Source organism: Patiria miniata, unplaced genomic scaffold, assembly GCF_015706575.1.
Source record: "Patiria miniata isolate m_02_andy unplaced genomic scaffold, ASM1570657v1 HiC_scaffold_1, whole genome shotgun sequence".
Lineage (NCBI taxonomy): Eukaryota > Metazoa > Echinodermata > Asteroidea > Valvatida > Asterinidae > Patiria > Patiria miniata.
In genome coordinates, this window is record NW_024037047.1 from 33667512 (window position 1) to 33692641 (window position 25130).

Genomic DNA, 25130 nt, shown 5'->3' on the forward strand with positions numbered 1-25130 from the left:
ACATGTACATCATGATGTATGTCATTTTGGTGCGCTGAATACGCTGTGCTACAAGATATCAGTTTTGGTGGACTGTTTTTAAATTTGACAAAAAAAGGATCCATCAGTAAACAGTCCACCAAAAGTAACATCTCGACACAGCGCAGCGTATTTAGCGCACCAAAATGACATACATCATGGTGTATTTTCAAACAAAAGTTGTCAGAAATGTTTCTCAGTCCCAAATTAGTTTGTTGCCCAACATACTTGTAATGACTGGTCATTGTTGAGCTTATGGGAACGCTGGCTACAGGGTTGTACATTCCCTTCATGGGCTTGAGACATGTGAGAAGGTGTGTTGGTTAGTCTTTGACATACGTGTGTGTCGTATTGAGATATGACTTGTCACTACAATTCAAACCACACACAGGGTATTCATTGATTTCTATTGTTTGAATGACACTCAGAGTTTCCTGAGATGCAGACTGTTTCTGAAGGACAGCTGACCTTTGTTGGAGAGTCCTACTACCAGTCACCTACTGGACCACCTGATGACGAGGATATTGTCACTGACTCCATTCACTTCAGGAAGGTACTATGAACCAGTGTTGTAGTCGAGTACTTTTTTCCGAGTACCGAGTACTGCCGAGTACTTAGGTTGCCAAGTCAGAGTATGAGTATTTGTACCTCCGAGTACAAGAACGGATCTCCGAGTACGAGTACGAGTACTTGCATTTCCGAATACGGTCATAAGGCAATGGTTCATTGTGCGAATTGGCCCAGGCCCAGTCGACCGATATACGGACCCACTCACAGCTAGCTGTTAAATGTGTTTGTCCGGACTTGTACAGAGGAAAATCAGGAAATCTCGATTTCTCAACAAGCCAATCAACAATTTCCAACAGAAAGAATCGATAAAATAAGGCCATGGTAAGTGAAGCTATAACATTTTTTCCCCGAGTACTGCTATTCGAGTACGAGTACTTTAATGATCGAGTACAATTTCGACATGTCGAGTACGAGTACTTTGCTGCCCGAGTAAGAGTACCGTCATTTCAAGTACGAGTACTTTGACATTCGAGTACGAGTACGAGTACTAAAAAAAAAGTACTCGAGTAGTACTCAAGTCTGAGTACCGAGTACAAGTACTACAACACTGCTATGAACTCAATTTAATTATCTTTCTTATGTCATTTTCACATGCTCTTTATTCACCATTCATAAAAACCTAAGACAGTTTACCCATTCCTATTGGTCGAGAGCCCGACACGAGGCTGGTTTTAAATGGTTGATAAAGCCCGGCTGGCTTGTCTTGAACACTTCATGAACTTTTGACTCCTTTGAAATCCGGTGCCTTTAAGTTACCGTTTTATTGGTTGAACGTTCACAATGCACACGTAGGCATGCGCAGTACTACCGGTGAGTCAGAATCTCATACTCATAGTCCTAAATTCACAATACACTGGCACAGCTGCATTGTGCGGCACAGCTGCGTTGTGCGCCACATCGCGCAGTATGCGCGACACGTGTCCCAATCTCCATATAAGGAGTTGTCTATGACTCACGCGAGACTGGACATACCATAATATTGCTAGAGGGGTGTCCTGAAAAACATGAGGTAAAATTGTTGAACAAAATCGTTGGAAATGTATAATTTTTGACTGGTTTGGGACTAGTTTTAATTGGACCGAGACATTTTGATTATTTGACCAAAAAGGTATTTATGAATGGGGAAAAAAATGTACTTGGCCGGTATTAAACACTTTGTTTAAGACCGGTTGGAGCACGAATCTTAGACACCAGGATAAACAACTGTTCTGAGCTCCAGTACAAAATGCACTGAGCGGACTTGCCTTAATTGGTTAGCCGCGTGATAACGGGCATTAATACCCGTTGGCTTGCAATCGCGAATTTTCCAGGTGTGCCATTGTGTTGGGTTTTTGCATGACATCTAAAACAGAAATATTCATAAAACTGTAAGCAAAACTACTTCTTATTTAAGATATAATTGTTCGAAATTATTTAAGAAAAAAATACTTCAGGATATAACAGATGGTATTGTGCAGTTTTTGTCGTCATAGATGAAGTATTTACCCGGGAAATAAACGTCAAATGTCGAGGAGAACACCGTTTACCAAAATTTCGTTTTTAATGGGGCTTTTATTAAAAAGGTTTAGAGAGATGTGATGCCGAACCGATGAAACAAAAGCGACATATCATTGTTCATCTTAAAGCTAAAGATATTGTGCTCGGCATTACCATGGCTATGTAGTCATTACTTTATAGTCATATGTAGTCGTATTACTGTAGTCAATTCAATAATAAAGACCGAAAGCGTAGACTCATGAATATTCAAAAATATAATTCGCTGGCTTGACAGACTTCGAGGCCAGATCGGGCGCAGAGCCTTGCAAATCTGAAAGCCACCGCGCGCAGTGGTCTTTGTTGAAAAGTATTCATGGTATTTGCCACCAGTACAGGCCGTTATCACGCGTCTAACCAGGAGTTGGGCCGAGTCGTTTATCCTGGTGTCTAGGATCTGTGGTTGGAGTCTGGATGCTGATAATGACCAGTATTTAATTAGTTGCGTCACAAATCACACTTTTGGTCACAAACCTGGGATGTATGGATGAATGCGTACACACCGATGTACAAATGTAAGCAATACCCCACATACTGATTAGAGCTACTAACTAAGAATTAGAATTTGATGAGATCAGGTTATTAGTAAGCTTTTTTGTAATGGAAATCTCCAACCACACAGCCAGTGGCTACCACATGTTGACAATACTAACAATATATAAAGAGTTTTAATTGAGAAAAGGAATCTGTTGATGTTACGTTAAAACTGTGATAACTTATAAGAAGGGAAATAGCAAGATCTTTGCAAGTTGTTTCACAATTATGGTAGTATGGGGGAAGAAACTTGAAGAGCACTTCATTGTACAAGTCTTTGAAACACACACAGAATATGGATGAGAGGTGGCTTATTTGTTATTTCTTCTGTATCCTTACATGAATTAGACCTTACTGAGCTGTATATTTCATTTTCACTCTGATGCTAGCCGCAAGATGACCATCTGAACTTTGATATGGCATCCTTGAAGGAAGAGATTGCTGGCAACTTGACATGCATGAGGACAGCACCTATGAAAGGTATGATGCAGAGGCAGAAATAAGACACGAAAACTATTAGGGAAAAAGAAACTGCGATAGGTGCATGACATGTAGCCTGCAATTCAATGGAAATTATTGAGACAAATATGGTCAAATGATTGGCAAATGTTAGTCTTTATCCAAGACGTTAGGTTATCGATAATGGAGTGCCGTTGCACTGTACAGTGTAATACACATGTGACTCATTTTGAGGTCGCTGATTGGTTCCCTTGGAAAGTCTAGGAGTTTCTTTTTAACCGGTCCGCACCGGATGACGTGTACACCCGCAAAGGTTTTGCGGTATTCGGAATGGATGACGCAGGGAGCGAAGCCGAAAATATCTGTCAGCGACCCGCCCGCCAGATATATTGGTGTGCTGCTCGAGGGTGATGGCTTCAACCCGCCTGGCTTGAGGTCGAGTGAAAAGTAATCCATCGCCTCGTTCTGTTCTTGTTAAAATAATCCCGGCGTGAACTGGTTAAAAAGTTACCCTTCCCATGCTGAATTCCCAAGACGCTAGTTGGTTCCAAATATTTCATGTGGGAGGGCAGAAACTGCGTAACAAACAGTACACAGCAACAGCATTAGGTGATCCACAATTGATTACTAGCTTTTGAAGCAAGACTAGGTAAATGCCTAGTGTCCAAAGAAATGTTGCACTAACCCTTAACCCTAACCGCCCTGAATCCTCCCAAAATCCTTTTTGCAAATTGGAGGAATTTGCAGGATTGAGGTTACATGGCAAAAGTGGGTTGCTGATTTCGGAGTATGCACTGTGTCAAGGTTTTGGGCCGGACCTTGTGTTGTTTATGCTCAGCCGTGCATAAATTTAGTCCTTGATTAGGATGTCACTGCCTCTGCCTCAGCCTATTGACAGTCATAGCCGGAGGATTTTGCAGGATTCAGGCAGTGGTCACCCTTCCATGGACCATATTCAAGAAATAGCGGAGGAATTTGCAGGATTGAGGCTATATGCTATTTTTCCATGAGGCCAATTGGAGGATTTTGCAGGATTGAGGCTACATCCTAGCAAAAAGGCCTAGGGAGTTAGGGTTAAACCCTACCCTGATACAGTAAAAGAATTGAAAGCGTCAAAAATAAACCATATAGAGTACATCTCTTCCAACCTTAAGCGATTGTCTTTACCTTTTGTCACACACAGGATCCCATGAACAGACCCATTGTTACCAGAAGCTAGTTCAAACTTTACACTCGGTGCCTGACGCTCAGAAACTGGCAGAGATTGTGTCTCCAATGTACCAGCTGCCACTGTCCAGGTATGCAATTCATCATGTCCAGGTAGTGTTCTCATTTTAATTAATTGTTTGAACTTGTGTGGGAAGAAGAGGGACAAGCCATTTTCAAGCACAACTCAAAAACAGTCTTAAATAGATATAGTCCATCATTTGTAATTTGTGCGTTTTGTTCGTTTGAAGCAACAAAAGTGCACAAAAATCTAAAGAAGGGTACTGAACAACTAACCTGATGAAGTTTCAGCTCAGCTTCAGCTGTATATTCCGAGAAAAACAGCATTCTAGGATCTCAATTTCAAATCAAAAGTTGCGGAATCATGTTTTGATTTGGGCCTGAATTCAGTGTCTGAGACACGTTCTCACTGAGCCGATTGCAGCTGCGCAATGTCGCGCACTGATCCGACAAATCATAGCAACCGCGCGCTCGTGTGCGTCGTGCCAATGCTTGCGCGCGCTTCACCGAATAACAAAACGAACTACTAATTTAAATTTCCTACGGTGCATTTTAAGAAGCACCGTTCGAAAGGCCTTCTTTCGTTGATTACTTAAAAATGACAGCTTCCAAGAAAGAATAATTTCACAGGGAGTTTAGTCCCCTTACTATCTTTCAACCAGGTATGCTTTTCAACAATAATTACGCCAGTTGCTTTTCGGATAGCTGCAAATGATGGACTATAGCTTTAAATACCGGTACCAGCAGGTCGTTTATGCATATGGTTACAACATTGCAAACCCTAAGACTATCGCTTTAGTGTCAAAGGATGTATGTTCACTGCTTCATTACTCCTGCACTATTCTAAGATTTTGTGTGGTCGTAACAATTTCTTTTCTCAGACGTATCCGTGACAAGCAGGACAGGTTGAACATGTTGGATGCAGTTGTCGAGATGCACACTGATGCCTCCCAGTCACTCCTTACTGATCTCATCCTCCTGTCTCCAAAACCAAACAAGGAGCTGGTAGAGAGACTACTCATTGCCTCTGCTGGCTTCACAAACACTATTTCAGAGGTAGTGTATAGACTCCTTTCTAGTTGTTTCTTAGAATATAATTGCTGTCTGTCTATATGGCATTGAAATTTCCACATGATCAGAGATGCCGCTTTTCCAGTTTTTAAAAAAATCTCCCAACTTTCTGTTTTTTCCTGCTGTCAAAATAAACTGGAAAAAGAGAAGAAAAAGTGCATTGTTTTTTTTACCTCATTAGCGCTCTTGAGTTTAGTTTATTTAGGCACACGTATGCACGGCACGTTGTTCATTGAAGTAGTCTTAAAAACAAGTTTTTGTTGTTGTCGAGCCTGCATACGATACAGGCGGCCAACGTACTTGCACGCAGTATACAACGGCGCCTCGCGCATGCTTCACCGTGCTAAGCACACGTAGCATGTTCAGCCTGTAAATAAGTCTATCATTTCAGAGTATCGGTGGTTTCCGATTGCAGTGATATATGTGAATACAAAAGACGCCGGGTACCAACCATGTTTTCGTTGCGCGCATCGCGTAGTGCAAAGGTCATGTACACCGACAGTGTTGTGGAATCGTGCATGTTTTGTGTCAAATATTAGTACGTTGGAAATTCGGGTAGGCAGAATAAATATTAGGAGTATGGAAAAATGCAAAGTGATTGAACGAACCGACAGCTTAAAGAACATAGAAGCAAAAATAAACATAAATAGAACTGGGCTTAGCTACAAGATAAAGAGTGGCTGGAGTGGCTTTTTTACAAGTTCCGGTTTTTTCAAGCAGCTGTTTCGGTTTTTTCAAGCAGACCAAGTTCTGGTTTTTTTCAAGCAGACCCTGTGGCATCTCTGAATGATGATAGTGTCCAAAATTAATCGTAATCCATTCTCATTTTTGATAATTTGTTTTCAGCATTACCTAGAGACTGTAGAAGACATCGCCTTTCATCCTCAAACATTCCCTGGTAAGGTTTGGAATCTTTCCTTTCTTGAAAGACAAACAAAATGAAACTGCATTTTAACCCAGATAATCCAGTGGTTTAATATGTTTGTAATCCCAGTAGCCCCATCTCTACTGGGCACAGCTTTTAAAGCAAAAAAGGTGCACTTACTAAACTGAGTACGAGTACTTGTACTTCGAGTACGAGTACGAGGACGAGTACTGTACATGTACTTACGAGTACGGGTACGAGTACAAGTACTTGTATATCCGAATACGGCCATACGGCAAATGGTTCATTGTGCATAACTGGGCCCAGTCAAACCGATATACAGACCCACTCATTGCTAGCTGTTAAATGTGTTTGTCCAGACGTGCACAGAGGAAACTCAAGAAGCTTCGATTTCTCCACAAGCCTATCAACCATTTCAAACTGAAAGTATCGATAAAATAAGTCTGTGGTATAGCTACACTATTTCCCCTGAGTACTGCTCTTCGAGTACGAGTACTTGGATGATCGAGTACAATTTCGACATGTCGAGTACGAGTGCTTTGCTGCTCGAGTAAGAGTACCGTCATAGCGAGTACGAGCACTTTGATATTCGAGTGTGAGTACGAGTACTCCAAAAAGTACTCGAGTACGAGTACCGAGTACGAGTACTACAACATTGAATAATATACAATTTTTGTGGACTGTCATATCCTTTGATCCCTACTGGCTGATCCTCATTGAAAGAACCATTATTGTAAATCTTTTTGTTACAGAATCCCTAAAAGACCCTGAGATACAGAGGGTTGCTGTGCTGGTACTCGGTGCCTTGGCTGGTCACCGATGGAAGGCTGGATACAAATCTCAAGCAGAGTTCATTGTCCGCAAGATTGAAGATAAACTTGGTGTGCACGGTCAGTTGCAAACACATTTCTTTAACCCTAACCTTCCCAAATCCTCCAAAATCCTGTTTGCAAAATGGAGGAATTTGGATCATTTTGCAGGATTGAGGTTATATGGCAAAAGTGTGTGGCTGATTTGGGAGCATGCACTGTGTCAAGGTGTTGGGCTGGACCTTGTGTTGTTTCTGCTCAGCTGTGCATAAATTTAGCCCTAGATTATACCTGAAATCCTCTGCACTAGCTCCAGGAAATCGCTGGCTCTGCCTCAATATATTGACAATGATTGCCATAGGATCATTAAAATATTTGGACTTGTTCAGTTGGTGATTTGACATTATCTGTAGGCAATTAGCAGTTCCTTACCAGAAACCACATTTCCAATGATAATCTCACTTTTAAAGGGAATATACATCATTTGCTTTTGCTGTAATTTTCAGAAATGGATGGAATTGGGGGGTTGGAAATATATAGCAAATATAGTTACACTGACTTTTTTGAGGTTTTGGGTTCGAAAATGCTATAAAAACCAAGAAAAACAATCATTTTCCTGTAGTCTGGTTCCCTGACTCCATATAAGAAGAAAAAGAGCAGTTTACATACATTGGGGAATTGTAAGGTCAGGGAACCAGTCTAGCTGGCTTGTACCCGTTCATAGGTGTGTAATCGATTGCAAACAAGTGCGATGGTCAATTGGGGCCAGTATTTGAAAAAAAGCCATTTTTTTCCAACGCTGGTCAGCCGACCAGCATTGGAAATTGATACAAAAATACCACTTTTCTTGAAAATGACAGTATACCAGGTGCCATGATTTTACAGGATGCTTTACACTGTCATTCACTAACAGTCCAGCAAGGTATTTCAAAATGATTTGGTAGTTTTATTTTTTGATGTTTGCAAATGTTGTATTTTCCCTTTAAAGGTATTTTTATTTATTCCAGACTTTTTGGAAATGTCTTGGTCACTGGTCAACATTTTCTTTAGAAAAGATGTGGAAACCTGTCAAACCAAGAATATGCTGGAAAATTACATTTTGAGTTTACTGAAACATGATCTATTATCACATAGTGAGTCAGCAAACATTATCACCATGTATCCTGATGTATCTAGTGACTATAGACTCTACAGTTTGGCTTAAAAACTTAGACCTGTTGTAATTTGTTAGACCGGCCTGGCTGCTCATTTTGGCATGTGTTGCAGGTTGTAGTGTTGGGCACGACATGTTCACAAAATACCCTCAGGGTTTACTGTTAAACTAAACTATTTAGAAAGCAGGAGGTCGTGGGTTCGAGTCCCTCCCGAGTGATTTTTCCAACTTTCACTGGGGAGGTAACACACTGAGTATACAGTGTTTATATGTTGGTGAAGGGCAAAACCTAATATTGATTTACATCACCCCGACGCAAATTCCATCTTATGATAATTAAATGCAGTACCCACTGCTACATGTACATCAGATTCGAACTAACCAACTGATCCAGCAAGACCGGTGGTCTAGTGGTAAGACGTCTGTACTAGAAAGCAGGAGGTCGTGGGTTCGAGTCCCTCCTGAATGATTTTTCCAACTTTCACTTGGGAAGTAACACGCTGAGTATACTGTGTTTATACGTCGGTGAAGGGCAAAAACCTAATAATGATAAACTACTCATTTTTCATTTCTGACCTCAGATCCCTGGGCCTATGAGAAGACCTTGACGTCTCTGACTGAGGATGACCAAGAGGAGTTTCACCATGACACGGTGGCATTGATTGAAGCTCTGGGCAATGCTGGGCTGCATTGCTCCTTCCCCCACATCCAGAGCTATACCAACCACAGCGCTACTCATCCACTGCTGAAAAGGGCTGGCTTACACTCCATGAGGGACTACCATCATGATACGGTGAACAAAATGTTTATCCTGTAGAATGACCAGACTGTATACAGTGGAACGGGCCCCATACCGAACAACGCTATACCGAACATTCGGCAATGCTGAACATCATCCTTGGCTCCCGATTTTTGTCTACAAAATGTACCAAACATTGTTGTTGAAAATTGTTAACATAAGAGTGACAAGTGGCTATTATTTTCCCAAGGAATAGAAAGGAAAAGCCACCATTGCTGTTGGTAGTAAGCTCAAAACCTGTGTAATTACATAATTCAATAGTTGGCACATTTTCAAAGTCATCTTTCAGTAGCCCAGGCATGCAGGGTGAAGTTCTGAAGGGCGCTATTTGTTGAAAGTGAGCACCGGAGCACCAGCAGCTTAAAATCGCTATACCGAACGATCGCTATTATGAACAATTTCTGTGGATCCTGCGATGTTCGATATAGTGGCGTTTCACTGTATACCCTGTTATGTCTAACCTAACATTATATATCCAGAATTGTTGCTCAGGGGGCCAACTTTTGCAATGTGTTCTTGGGACACTTTGGCCCAGATTGCACACTTCTAGTTGAAAAGATCATTTCAAGAGTGAAATATAAATGCTCACACAGCTTTACATTAAAAACTTACATTTTTCTGAGTTTTTATCTTGACCTCTAGATTTTGACCAATCAGTGGGCGCTTCTGTATCGGGTCTTCGTATGACATTTCAGGTGATGACCTGTTTGTTGGCTTAACCCTAACTCCCTAGGGGGGGGTGTGCAAAATTGTATTGAAATTGGAGGATTCAGGACTGTTAGGGATGCTGTGCTAAGTGAGTTTCTGTGTTCAAGTAGCGCAATGAAATTGTCTCCTGGTCCTATCTTCACAGGCAGCAGGGATTCTGCTGAAGTCAGCCTTAGATGAAGATGAGAATGAGCATGTCAGATATGAGGCATCCTTGCTTTACAAGAATCACCCGATGGGCGGTGACCAAAATATCTCCAAGTTTGTCACCCCAGAAGAGTGAGTAGGAATACTGTTACGCCCACATTTCGTCACCGTTTTAACGAAGTGACACATATGTGCACACAGATGCAAAACTGAGTTTTGAGAAAATTGCGTTTGAAGTTGGTGGATTTTTCAATTTCCATTTTTGTGTACATTTCTCCCCCAGAATTGAAAAATATATAACTGAGACAATAGCCCAGGAGTTAAATAGCCAAAAACAATTCTCTCTGCTCACAAAATCGTGTTTAATTAGAAAATATTAATTACTAAAGATATCCGTTACTTCGTCAAAATGGAAAATCTACTTCTTCACAAAAATTTGGCATATGTTTGTACACAGCGCGTGCGCGTATTTAAGTTTATACATTTTAGAATGCAGATGCGTCACTTCATCAAAATGCAAATCGTGGAGGCTTCATATTTCTAAATATAGCACACGTGTAAGATCAATGAGACTAGGTGACACATAGAGATCCGTCACTTCGTCAAAACGAAAAACGTAGTGTGTAGCACTTTCAACACTTTGTGCAATTAGCGTAATTAATGAACGATGCAATGTTGTGTCTCGAAATTTGCTAATCATGTAGAGGACATCATAATATTATAGAATATCCCAAAAATCTCAGATTTCAGAAAATCTCAGTTTCGGACAGATGTGTCACTTCGTCAAAACGGTGACGATTTGAACAATAAAACACTGTGAAAATGAAGGCTTACTTTCAGAAGGTGCCAACAACTGAGATACCCTGGTATCTCATACATATGGCCGCTGAAGCCTTCATATTCGTTTTCATGTCTGGATTTGGTGAGTGTATCATGATGAACAATGTAACAGAGGTTTTGTTCATCAACATGAAGAACAAAGTCAGAAGCCTTCATATTGCGGAGATTTTCTCTGCTCAATTTGGAAAATAGATCATGATATCAAAATGAAGGCCGTCAGGAGTTGTTATGTTGAGTGAATCTAAGATCTTTGCCATATCTTCTCCACTTACAGCCCCCTCCTGCTTCAGCTGACCCATCATGGTCTTGCAGACCCTGTTGCTCTCTTTAAAAGTATCAGTTTTTGTTACGTCCAAATCCTTTGTCGAGAGAAAGTGGCGATGAAGCCCATAACGGATTGCTTGTATGGACTTCTTTGTATAAAAAGGCTCTGTCGTCTCTCCTTAGACCGCCATAAAATCACTATACAAACTGGTCAAGTTCTGCATGGCTGTATTAAAGCTTCTACTACTTCCAAAGAAGTACCAGCATACTTCGCATAAGATTCTAGTTCGCGAACAGCAAGTTTAATTTGTTTCTAAATTTGTATTTGTAGTGTCAGAGGCATGAATTAATTCCACAATATCTGTTGTTAAGCAACACAAAATTAAATTAGGTTTTGCCCTTCACGGACGTTTAAACACTGTACACTCAGTGTTGTGAGTATACAGTGTTTAAACGTCGGTGAAGGGCAAAACCTAATTTAACTTATATCACCCAGACGCAAAATTCCATCTTACAACACAAAATTGTTTGGAACATCTGCCATTGTGCTTGAATGGTAGTGCCTTGTCAATGGAGGGCGTTTTGTACTGCTGTATAAAAGGCATGATGTGATCTAGCGTGCAATAGATCAAAAGGGGTGGGACGAAAATGCACCATGAATGGAACCAAAAATGCTCGGTCTATGACGTAGGCCGTGCAGTGGTTTGATTAATAAATGCCGCATGACCTACAATCCTCCAATCAAATGACAATGATCTACGCAGGTGTTATAATTTATTGCACTCGCTATGACAATATTGCACTCGTCGTCGACTTGTGCAATATTGTTATAGCTCGTGCAATATATTCTTGTATCCACCTCCAAGCCATCCATTATTATATATTATTATCTGATATTTGTAAATACCATTGTTATTTTCATTCTAGATATTCTGCCGTCAACTCCTCCCAAGACGTAGCAACCACTGCAGTGAGTGTGCCCTCTAGACATCGCGTGAGGCGAGGATTCTGGGAAGGAATTGAATTCAAGTTGGCCAGTCCCTCCATCCACTGGAATAAGCTCATCGGCAAACCCAAGACTGGGGCTGAGTTTGGCTTGACTATTAAGAATGAACTCGACTTGAAGATTTGTACGTATTTCAGACTATTTCAAGCATTTTTCACATTTTTTTGGTGTTAATTTGTGAAGGGGGGTGTAGAATTTTGTAACCTAATGTTTTAGTAAGAAAAAGCACATGTGGGACAGTGTGTTATTACAGAAAAGGTACATACTAGAGTTGTACTTAAACAGAAACATAATAATTCCTGACCGCACGGCTAATTAGTGACCCATAACCCATTCTTAAAGCTCAGTCCATCATTTGCAGCTATCCAAAAAGTAACTGACGTAATTATTGTTGGAAAGCATACTTGGTTTAAAGATAGTAACGGCACTAAACTCCCTTCTTTTTGGCAAGCTGTCATTTTGAAGAAAACAATAAAAGAAGACCATTTACAAAAGACACATTTTTGGAAATTACTGCTACAGTTGGCTCCCGTTATAGCGAAAACGGCTAGAACGAAATTCCGGTTATTACAAACAAATACCATTGTGCACAAGTCTATGGGGAAAATTTCGCTTAAGACGAAAACGGACAGTACGAAATTCCTGTTAAAGCGAAAGGTTTTGGCGACCCGGTTGCGTAAAAATGCATTGTTAGCGACCCATTTATAACGAAAGGTAATCCTGGCTCACGTTTTTTTCCGTTCAATTTGAAAGCAGTACAATGTATTAGTAATCAGCAGGTGTCCGTCTTGTGTGAGTAGTTTCATGTTGCCGACGTAGATGTATTCAGATGGAGGTGCTAATCGGTTTGCCGGCGCACAGTCAAGTTAATCTCGCGCTGCGGTTAGGCCTGTCATCGCAGTGTTGCAAAGATGCGTACCAGTCACCCGAGCCACTTGCACATCGCCATTGTGCCATTAATCAAAGACGTACTGCGACCTTTGTGAATGGGCTTTCCCAGTTTGTACCTAATTCTGCCGGTTAACAACAAAGGCCCATCATCAAAGTGTTCCGATGACGAGTGCCAGTCACCCGCACCACTTGCACATCGCCATTGTGACATTCATCCAAGACGTGACCTTTTCCAATATGTACCTATTTCTGTCGGCTTGCATTAATGAAAGGGAAACAAGAGCTCAGATTGGTCCAGCGTAATTACAATGTCTTTTGTCATCGAGTCGGGCAGATATTGGATATAAGGGGTGTAGAATATGACAAGTGATCATTACGATTATCGTACTTCTGAGCTGACTTTTGATACTTCTGAGCTGACTACTGATACATCATGACTTCGATCAAGGTTAAGCGTAAGGGGCTGTCCCTCACAACAAATCCTGCAGTACCTCTCCAGTAGGCAGCAAGACAAGATGTCACAGCGGAAGATAACGACTTCTTCAAGGTGTAACATCACCTTCCAGATAAATCAAACCAAACGGCTCTTTTCAGAGCCACCACATTTTCAAAAAGATTTGAATCCCGACTCGAATAAAAATAATGAACTCCCACCCTATTACCCGGAGCAAATAAAAATAATCCCCCTCCCCCAAATAGAACCCCTTATAAAAAATTGGAAATTAAATAAAATATAATTTACCCTCTCCCTCCCCGGCACAGATTTGATTTGATTTAAAAAAAAAAATGTAAGGTTAAACAAAAATTACAAAAAACCCCATTACAAATCCAAAATGAAATAAACAATCTTAGACTATCCCAAAATTCTCCAAAACGTAATTTCATTTTAAAATTATTCACGACCTCCCATAAATTACTCCCCCCTCCCAAAAAAATATTTTCTTAAATTATTTATTAAATTATAATCAAAACTTTGCCTTTGCACCAGCACAAAATACGTTAAGCTATTTTGTAACTTTTAAAAAAGGAACCTGCTGGGACGATAAGAAACTGATCACCATCAACGCTGGACATTATGCATACATATGCAAAGCTATGAATAAATGAACTGGTGCACGCCAATGAGTTCGTCCGCTTGCGTGACGTTGAAATCGTCAGACGTTAATATCCAATCACGATGTAAGATTATGACATCATCACTCATTAGGACGCTGACTCATGAGGGCGCTCTACCAATTTGTAAAATTTACTCAGATCACGGACGGACCGTAAAATCTGGAACGTAAATGGCAAAGGTTTCTCGGCCATGTGCTTGAAAACGCTTATCACATTGTCACATTGAAATCTGCAAGACGAAAGGACAATACAATTTAAATGTCTCTCCATGACACAATTTGTGCTGGAGAGATTACTTACTTTGAACATCGAAGTGATCCAGGTGGTGCGCCGTTGACTTCCTCATCGATGATCAAGCAATGAAACGTCAGATCTTCGTAATGTTTATTTTATTTTATTTTCGTACATTAAACATATTTTTTTTCACTTGACACAATGATACATTTTAAACATTATTTTTTATTTGACAAATGACACATAGAGAGCATGTTCTTAATTGCTTTCATTTTCAAACAGAAAAAGTCATTTGGTACATTACGTACGTTCACAAGCGTGCACAATAGGGCCAATTCAAGGTGAACAATGGACGGGAAACATTACGAAATTCGGATACAACGAACATTTTGGCCGGTCCCGTGGTTTAATAACGGGAGCCGACTGTAGTAGTTTGTTTTAGTTCAGCGAGTTGAAACGATGCACGTTCGCTCGCGGTTGCTATAATTCATCAGTTGAGTGCGTGACATCCCGTCGCTGCAATCGGCTGAATGAGAACATGTTCTGGCTGCTGATTTCGGGTGCAATTCAAAACACGACTCGGCAACTTTTGATTTAAAATTGAGATCCTAGAATATTGTTTCCGCGGAATATACAGCATTCAGTGAGCTGAAACTTCATCAGATTAGTTGTTCAGTATTCTTCTTTAAATTTTGAGCACGTTTGTTGCTTCAAACCAACATAATGCACAAATTACAAATGATGGACGCTACAATCGGTCACAAGTCACTAAAATTTGTTATTTGACGTGTGAGTGACATAATTACAGAGGTATGATGTCAATTGTGTTTTACGAAAACATAAGCCTTGTACAAAACAAATGAAAACTTGACTTTTCTGTTTGTGTCTGACAGCTCCACTGAGTGGTCACCTGAGCGTGGATCTATTTGACGAGGCTTATGCCACAGTTGTCGTTGGGCTTGTTGGGTTTTCAATGGACATTGCCCGGGCTCGATTCTGCTTCAATGGCTACATTGATTATAACCTCAACATACTGCAGGTACATTTATCTTTGTCGTATCTTTTGTATCACATTGTCACATATTTTAGATGGATTGGCAACATTCATGGTGGTTAAGTTTGTGATTGGACCATAGTGCAACTTACTTATTTTGCTGACTTCATTCAAACCTCCAAATCTCATTTACATGTATGATAGCATTACCTATACCTAAAACTTAAATGTCCACGTGTCACAAAAAGTTACCGAAACAGCCCTGTGTTTGTCCACAAACATAATAATAATAATAAAATAAAAATATTCTTATATAGCGCCAAATCCTTCAAAAAGACGTTCAAGGCGCTTAACTCTTTCGCTAAGGAATTTAATTTACCTTTTTCGTCCCAACTGGACGTAATTCAAAGCTGAAAATTCCGCCGAGCGTCGATGTGGGCGCCGCCATCTTTGAATGTATCTCCGTAAACAAACTGCTCACAATAACAAAAAGCGCACCCCGGCCAGACGGAGAGCCGCTGGCAGCGGCTCGAACTAGGGTCAGAGGTTATACGATATAAATTATGTAGATATTGGCCACGTCATGGGGATACCCTGTTTATTCATAGCGACGCAACCGAGCCGCTGCCAGCGGCTTTCAGTACGACCTGTACAATTTGTATGGGCCGCTGTCAGCGGCTCGCCGTAGCGAAAGAGTTAACAATCATTAACAAAACAAAAAACAAAAAACCAAAATTTAATCACAAATATGAAAAACCTTTAGAAATTACATATTGTTACACTAATATTATTAATAATCAAATAATATAACTACAAGCACATTAGCATTAAAACCTAAGAACAAAACTAATCAAGCAAAAGATACGTGTTAAGGAAAAAATGGCATATGAAGGACCTATAGATTAATGTAATGAATGATAAAAAGACAATAAAAATTTAAGAAGGTGACAAGTACAATGTATAACAAGACCATTATTTAAGACAATGTATAACAAGAACATAGTCTAGTTGTCCTTTTTTTCGTTGCACGACTGTTGCACGCGTTTATAAATTCAGTCAAATCAATGGGCGATAAGACGCAAGACTTCGTCGCATAAATGTTCACATCCGAATTGTTTTCTTAACCCTTACCCTACTTGACCCTCCAACGCATGCCAATATGTGCCTCAAGAAAATCTCCTATGTTTTTTGCATGGCCCTCCAATATCTGCGATGTCATTTCAAGGGTAACTGGACAGGCACTCCAATACATGCCACAGAGAACAATGAGAGTCCTCTGATAACAAAGTGAGTGCCCCCAGCTGGTCAGTATCAGGCACCCTCCAGGGCCTCCAACTCCTGCCAATTGGAGCCTTCACTGTCAAGATAGTTTATCTGCCAATATACTGCAGCTGGAGGGCATTGGCATAACCAACTGACATGCAGTAAACTACCCTCAGAGAGTAAGGGTTAATAAACAAAATAAATAAATACGTTATATGTTTGGCCATAATGTCATCTGATGCTATGTATTGTTTCAATCAGGAGTTTGGCGTGGAGCGCATTAGTGACTTTGTCAAAGCATACGATCTCATCGTTGGGCAAGTAATTGGAAACATCCGCAGGGCAGTGGACATTGTTGTTGGTCTCTTCAACGGTGACATAAGCATCTCTCAGCTATTTGACGACTTTGTTCAAGCTCTGGAGAACATCCCCAGTAGCATTACTGTAAGTATGCAATGTAAGACATAGTTGGCAGGCTGTATTACAATGTAATACACTTAAAACATATTTTGTGAAAAAAAGCAGTTCAGAATTCCAGCTTTTGTTTCATAGCATTCTAAGACAGTTTAGTGGGGCTGCTAGACACATAAATTATTTGCCTTGCAGAAAAAAGAGTTACCAACCAAAATGCCCTGCAAAGTTGAGTGCATATTATGGATTGTCAGCTATTTCTTGCTTAGCATATCAATCCGCTAAGCCTGAAATAGAGCCCTGATATGACATAACGTGTCATATTCATATATTTACTTGTGACAGGTTCTCAGCTCATTGGCTAAGCATGTAATTTTACTAGGCAGCTGTAGATTAAAGGTACAGTCCATCATTTGCAGCTATCCAAAAAGTAACTGACGTAATAATTGTTGAAAAGCATACTTGGTTTAAAGATGGTAATGGGACTAAACTCCCTGTGAAATTTTTCTTTCTGGCAAGCTGTCGTTTTCCAATGATAAAGACGCATCGTTGGAAATTTCCGTCAGTAGTTCATTTTTCTATTCGGCGAAGCGCGCGCAAGCCTTGACAGAACGACATTGCTTTAATTCGTGCATGCCATCGCGTAGCTGTAATCGGCTCAGTGAGAACGCTGAATTCAGGCCCAATTCAAAACATGACTCAGCAACTTTTGATTTGAAATCGAGATCCTAGAATATTTTCTCAGAATATACAATATTCACCGAGCTAAAACTTCATCAGGTTTGTTGTTCAGCACCCGTCTTTAGATTTTGGGCACTTTTGTTGCTTCAAACGAACAAAATGCACAAGTTACAAATGATGGACGCTACCTTAAATTGCATGGGTCCTTACACCTGTTTCAGATTGGCATCTGGAGTTGTGTCTATTAACCGAATAGCATTAGGAGCTACATGTACTCGGCGGTTGGCCAAAATAGATTTTCGATTGACTTATCTGAGGAATCAGTCTGAAGAACTGCAACAGTTGATTCACTTAGAAGCTCCAACCTGTTTCATTGTCAAAGAGTTCTTATAAAAATTTGGTTTGGTAGAACTCTGGAACGCAAGTCTTAAACAGGTGGGATCTCAATGGAAATAAGCCTCTGCAATTGGCTTTCTAGGCTATACCAGACAAAATCAACTGCTCTTTGTTTCTTATATTTGTGTGTTGTTGGTTTCATCTGAATAAAATAATAAAAAGAGGTGTATTAATTGGCTTACACTGCTTATGAGGATTGTCTTGTAACGTTTTGAATGATTTATGTTCTGTACATAGAACGTGAGATCTGTGGCTACCAAGGCTGTATCCAGACTGTCTCAGTTTGATCCTGATCAGCTACCACCGTCCTTCAGAGGTGTCATTAATGTGGTCAACAAGGCTACTCAGTTATTCAGTGATATCAAGACAGATGTCATGGAATTCTACCAGGTCTTTATGAAAAGTTGTAGTTGTGTCCATCACAAAGTCCCTCACAAGTCTTGTCTCAAGTCAAATCAAACGCCGATCACAAACCAAATCACAAGTCATTCACAAGTAAGATAACAAGTGACAGGGGAGGAACAATGACAAAGGAATGCCTTGGCAACCATTCAGTGAAATACCAATGTAGCTTGACTGCGGGCTTGATGACTTGTGATGAACTTTGATGGATTGTGTGGACTTGACCTAAACCCAGATGATAATAATTATCTTCAAGTAGACTTGAATCCTCGATCCTGATTGGTCGATCCATGGCAACAAGCCGTGCTATATTTAAACCATGAAGCACGGCCATGGTCCGAACTGCACTCCGCGTATTGCGCTATTCCAAGATGCGCGCGCCATTCCGTACAACACGCACGTGTTTTAAAATAACCGCTGAAAAGTTCCTGTACAGCATGCGTGTTCCATCTTTACTGTGCGTCAAGTTTGCTTGAAGATAATTTCGTTGTCCCACTCGCAGTCGTGGAACATGGCAAAATGTAGTGCGTCTGTGTCCCAGGTACCACTCGGCCTACGCCCTTTTGGTATGTGGGGCACAGAGGCACTACATTATTCCGTGCTCCACTCGCACTCACGGAATAACTAATATTAACTTAAAGCGAACTTGAATCGTGCTATTCCTGCTGCACAGATATGTAATACGATAACCACTGTCTACAGCGTTCCATCTTTTCTGTGTCTGAGTTTGCTTGAAGTCATTCGAAGAACGCAAGTGGAATGTAGAATAATATAGTGCATTTGCATTCAATTTGCCACAAGGCAAAAGGCTGAATGGTATATGATTATACAAATATTGAGTGGTTCAGTGTGGAATGGGAGGAATATTATTGCAAGGTAAAATCTGGACTTTTCCATTTCACGAGGCGAAGCCGAGTGAACTGGAAAAGTCCACATTTTACCGAGCAATAATATTCCTCCCATTTCACAATTTAAAGCCACTCAATATTTGTGTTATATAACTGACGTATAGATCCTTGTCATTTGATATATTTGAACTTTTTTTCAATACGAAACTGGAGGAAAATTTATTTCTCTCTTCCAAACCCCCCCTTCACGAAAATGTTTGAACCCAACACTGTAGTGCTGGCTCTTTGGAACAGTACGCGCTACCAGCATGCATTTGCACACAAATACTGCATCATGATCCTAACTGTTGAATAGTATTTCCCATTCCCTATGGGCGGCTAGTACTTTTTGAGCCGCGGCATGAATGGGAGCAATAACGAATGCCACGTGATGTGAGTTCCACCAATCAAATGACAAGGATCTGTATGTCGGTTATATAAACACAGATGTGCTACATAGTATTTTAAAGAAACAATTAAGGTCCTGTTACACACATTGATGATCAATTGACGTAAATTTTGGATCATCTGATCTGATGAAACAAGAAATGTCAGTCGTGAAGTTGCAAAGCAAACCAACTACTTGTCACATTGATAGCAAACAATATGTTGTGTATTCAGGGCAATATTTAGCCAGGACATTGTGGGAAAATCATTGATACATGTGCATCTCTTATCAAAGGACTTAAACTGCATCTAAAGGAGTATCTAGAAGCTCCAAAATTGGTCTGCACCCGATTTCACCAAACTCTTCGTAACTTACGATGCATCGCAGCGCTGCGACGCGTCGTAACTTTCAGATGCGTCGCAGCTGCGACGCGTCCTGCGATCCATTTCACTAAACACGTCGTAAGTGCGACGCGTCGTAGGTCTATTTATAGCACAACTCGGTGACTGTTTTATGTCTTTAGTCAGCGTACAGTAAATAGTCGTCTGATATTCAACAAAGAGTCGTCGGATCTCAGCTCGAAATTTGTTAAAACGTAAAACAAAATGGCGGCTGTGCGATGCAATTTTGAAGAAAAACAAGCTCTCATTGGACTGTATAGCTTCTTTGAAATTTCAACTCTAATATTCCGGTCTTATTCATAATTATTCAATGAATTTTCTTTTTACAACTTTACACATATTGCCTCGGTATTATAATCTCGTTAATGTAATGTTTGTGGCATAAAACTGGCTTAGAAATGATTCTTCTTATTTTGCGATGACCACTAGACACATCGTAACTTGCGACGTGTTTTAAGCCGTTGTCAAGGAACTTACGACGCGTTCAACACATCGCAACTTTCGTGAAGTGGAAGATACGACGCGTCGCAAGTTGCGACGTGTTACACGTCGTAACTCGAGTTGCGACGCGTCGCAGCGCTTCGTGAAATCGGGTGCTGGTCTTTTTGCTAAAGAGATTGTATTTGTTGGTTTATGAAGGATCAATTTCACTTGTTAACCAGTTTGCGCCGGAGGCCGTGTATACAGGCAAAAGTTTTGCGGTATTTGGAACGGATGACAGATAAACACGCTGGGAGCGAAGCCGGAAGTATCTGTCAGTGACCCGAGGCCACACTGCGAGGTCAGAAATACGAGTGTGCTGCCCGAGGGTGATGGCTTCAACTCGCCTGGCTTGAGCTCGAGTGAAAAGTAATCCTGCGCCTTGTTCCGTTCTTGTCAAAATAATCCCGGCGTGAACTAGTTAATGCAATATAAGGAGTAGAGGTAATGGATCTTGACATGGATTTGTATCTGTACAGGCCGTCAATGAAGCCATCACAGTCACGTTGCCCTGGGCAGCAGAGCAGATCTGGAAGTCTATTACTACAATTGGAGATGCCATTGCAAATCTACTGTCGTCACCACTGAAAACCATCGGAGACATCTTTAAAGGAGTCCTCAAGTGAGTTTGCAGTCCTTTTTTTCCCTTACTGGTGTAAATTGTATAAGTACTGCTGTGCACTGGCTGGTGACTGCTAAGACCTTTCACAAAATTGCAGGTATTGCAAAGCATTTTGGGTACGTCACTTTCTATGAACAACATCCGTGCATTTTGTGAGCAACGGTTATGTGCACCAGGAACGTGCTGACCCTGGGTATACAGTCCTACCCTCATAAAAAGAGCTGTTAATGCAACATCCCGCTTATAACAAGCAAAATGTTAGGTCCCAAGCCTCTGTTTTTCTATTTTTTCCATACTGTTTACACAAGGTACCTGTTATAACAAGGTAATTTGTGAAGTCCCAAGGACCTTGTTATAAAGGTGTTCCACTGTATACAGAGTTGGTCACGTCACAAGGTGAAGCTGCAAAATAAACTCTGTACTGATGACGTTTTGCTTTTTTTTCACTTGTGCTTTTCTACGGGAGCCTGGTGGGGACGACGGTTTCATAGCCCGTAGAAAATCGCACACATAAACAAAGTGTGATGTCATCAGAACAAGGGTTTATTCTCCCACATTCCCACTATTAAATGAACAGGCATCTTTATTGATATCTATAATTATAGGCAGATCATCCAATTTTGAATGTTCTTCCTTATTTCATAGCATCAAGACTGCAGTTACTGAAATCATCAATGCCATGAAAGAGGTGGAAGAAGCCAACTTTTTCAAGGAAGGTGAGACAGACTTATCACTGAAATTAGTTCATTTCCAAAGCACAGGTCCAGGCATGCCTGATTTCGTGTTGGACAGTCGACATACCGATGGTAAGCAGTCAGAGAGGGTACACTGATTGAAGTCTCCAAGGATTAATTTTGCTGCATCAGGTGTCTGCTGAAGGTGGCATGCTAAGGCACTCCTTGTTAGCACCCTTTCTACGTTAAGACTTACTCTGTGGGAGCTGGTCAGATATAAACGTTGCAATTTAAAAAAAAAAAAAAAAAAAAACCAAGGCAAAAGCAAGGACCATAATCATTCCATGCATTCCATCTGCTTTCCAGGTCAGAGACCCTACTGGTTTGATCTGCCCAAGGTCATCGGTGATATGCTCAAAGAATTAAAGGAGCATCTCGGCAACATCAGACGAGATCTTAGAGTTTGGGTGGATGAGATTGTGGGTTCCTCAGATCCCATCAAGAAGCTGACAGGGGGAGCAGTGGATTCGGTAAGGGTAGTAACTCTCAGGATGCATGAAATGAAGAATAATTTCCTTCTTTGCAAGAGCAATATTCCTTTTTTGACAAGAGAGTTACATTTGGACATTTTTAATAATTGAAATTAGAAAACACATGAAATGCCAAATTTAAAATACCAAAGTAAATCATAAAACACTCGCATATTTCTAACTGAAAAATCCTTTTTTTTTTTTATTAGTCCGGTCACATGCTGATATAACAAGTTCTGCCAAAACAAACAATTGGCTACAATGGTCATCAATTTGCATCCCCAATTGTTATATATTTTATCTACCATTAATTAAAACGTCTGATGATCAATACTCAAATTTTTTTCACCAAATTCCATAGTATTTTTAAAGTTGCTTCAATTCTACAAGCTAGGGTGGGAATTTTTTTAATGTTTGATTATTCAACAACCATATTTTATGTGTGGTCAAAACTAAGGTCACGACGATCAGTTCTGCCACAAGAGCAACAGTTTGTTCCTGAGTGATGAAGAGATACAATTGTAGCAAGGTGTCCTGCTGACGGACACAAGAACTAAGATCCCTTGGCTTGGTTTGAACTCAAATTTCAAACAGTCTACACACACTCCACAATTGTCTTCCTGGCCGATCCAATCTCTGTCATTTCAGTCTTCTGTTTCACATTATGTTTTTCTCTCACCACTATAGCGCACATTGAGGAGGCGAGTCCAAGATGAGATTGAGTCCATCTTCCAAGATTTGATGGAACCCATACAGCCCATCGTGAATCTCCTACAACCATTCTTTGAGCTGTACGACCTTGTGTTCAGTACTGTTGATGCTGTCAAAGAAGCCTATCAAACACTGAAGGAAGGGTGAGTGTGTGTGGACGTACAACTCAACACTCAAGATTACTAAGCACCAAAATGAACGTGATGAATGTTTCTTTTAACTGCTTCTTGGTTGAGTTTGCTGAGCAAGAAGTTTGCTGAGCAATATTTTCTGCTTACTGACTCCACTAAATTAGGCCCAGATCATTCATTCAACATATTATCTTCAAGTAAACTTGAATCCTCGATCCTGATTGGTCGATCCATGGCAACAAGCTGTGCTACATATAACGATGTAGCACCGCCTCGGTCCATACCGCACTCCGCGTATTGCGCTTTTCTAAGATGCGAGCACCATTCCGTATAACACGCACGTGCAATAGAATAACCGCTGAAAAGTTTGTGTACAGCGTTCTTGTTCCAACTTTACTGTGGGTCAAGTTTGCTTGAAGATAAATTTGTTATCACGCTCGCGTTCATGGAATACGGAAAATGTAGTGCGTCTGTGTCCCACATACTTCGGCCTCGTGGTATGTGGGACACAGACACACTACATTATTCCGTGTTCCACTCGCTCGCGAGATAACTAATACTGCGATGTTACGCCACATGTACTGGGTTGTAGTTTTATCAATCACAGGACAACTGCATGTCACTAACAAGTCAGATAAATAGTGTCTTTAGTAAACAGTTCACTTGAGTAGCTTGTGACTTGACTTGAGAGTGGGTGACTTGTGATTGTGAGGACTTGTCTACAAACTCCTGAATGTGCATATGATTGGGTGCATCATAATGAAAAGTAGCGCGCATCTGCTCAACCGGAAATGTCCACACAAGCTTTAACGTGGGGAAATGACCACAAAGATAGCACATTTTTACACTAAATTCCTTGTATCTTCAGAACGGACAGTCGCACAAATCTGGGGGTTGCAGATTATGAAAATTCATTCTTCTGGCTTTAAGTCTATCTATGTCTGGCTTGGAAACGCAGAAAAACCACTGATAATTTTTTTAATGAAAATGTGGGGTATGAGGCAATTGCCTATGGAGCGGAACAGAAAATGACCGTTTGTGACAGACCTTTGAGAACCCAATGTCAGAGCACACTGGGGGTAGCGGTTTTGTAAAGAGGATGAATTTCTCTTTCTAGAGGTCAGTTGTGTGAGTGCACGTGGCCAGCGTGTCCCATGTGGCATGCAAACCGCTAGGTCAATTGGGCAAGCCATGGAGCTGTCTCACACACATTGATCTTTTGCGCGTTTGGGCCCCAATCACATAAACATAGATGAAAGATGCACATATTCAAACATGTTTTTCTGTACATCACGTGAAGTTTAATTAAATGCATTCACTGTATGGCACTTGTACATGGGCTTTACTGAGACGTTCAGTGTTATAGATGTCTTTAATTGGTGTAAGGATCGGAATAAGGGCAATTTCATATACAGAGCGCCACCAAGAGTTTGCCACAGAGAGTCAACTGTAACATTTTAGTAGTAACATTTATTTTAATGATGTCATTCATTACAATAAATGTACAATCATGTATAAATTTCAAAGAAGTCAGTAGTAATATATGATAGTTATGTACACAGTGATTAGTAATAAAGTGTAAGATTAACTGAAAACATTTAGGTACAAGGTTAAGCAGAACGCTTTTGTGCCCTTACCTATGGACAAACATACAACCAAAGTACAGTAATAAAGGACCAACAAACACAACATGTTCAAGTTAAACACAATTGTTCAAGTTAACGGTCGACAAAACATGGCCGACTTGCCACGATATGAACGAATGTCTGTAGACAACTCGAGGTAATATGTTAAAGATCAGAGAATAGCGTTCTGCCGCCTTTAATTAAAAAACACCATCTTGATAAAAAGAAAAGAAAAGATCGACAGATCCTTGAATCATACGCTTACGAAA

General features: G+C 40.6%; 1 protein-coding gene across 1 annotated transcript in view; it reads left to right on the plus strand.

Moving 5' to 3' along the window:
- The window catches only part of LOC119733107, a 201807-nt gene that overhangs the window by 24961 nt on the left and 151716 nt on the right, over positions 1-25130 (plus strand). Inside the window, 16 exon segments of the mRNA XM_038206687.1 lie at positions 447-571; positions 3045-3135; positions 4298-4412; positions 5223-5397; positions 6259-6310; positions 7051-7188; positions 8842-9053; positions 9913-10046; positions 11946-12148; positions 15159-15304; positions 16784-16966; positions 18248-18400; positions 21048-21190; positions 21836-21906; positions 22231-22394; positions 23082-23248. Of these exon segments, the coding sequence (XP_038062615.1) occupies positions 447-571; positions 3045-3135; positions 4298-4412; positions 5223-5397; positions 6259-6310; positions 7051-7188; positions 8842-9053; positions 9913-10046; positions 11946-12148; positions 15159-15304; positions 16784-16966; positions 18248-18400; positions 21048-21190; positions 21836-21906; positions 22231-22394; positions 23082-23248 (2272 nt within the window).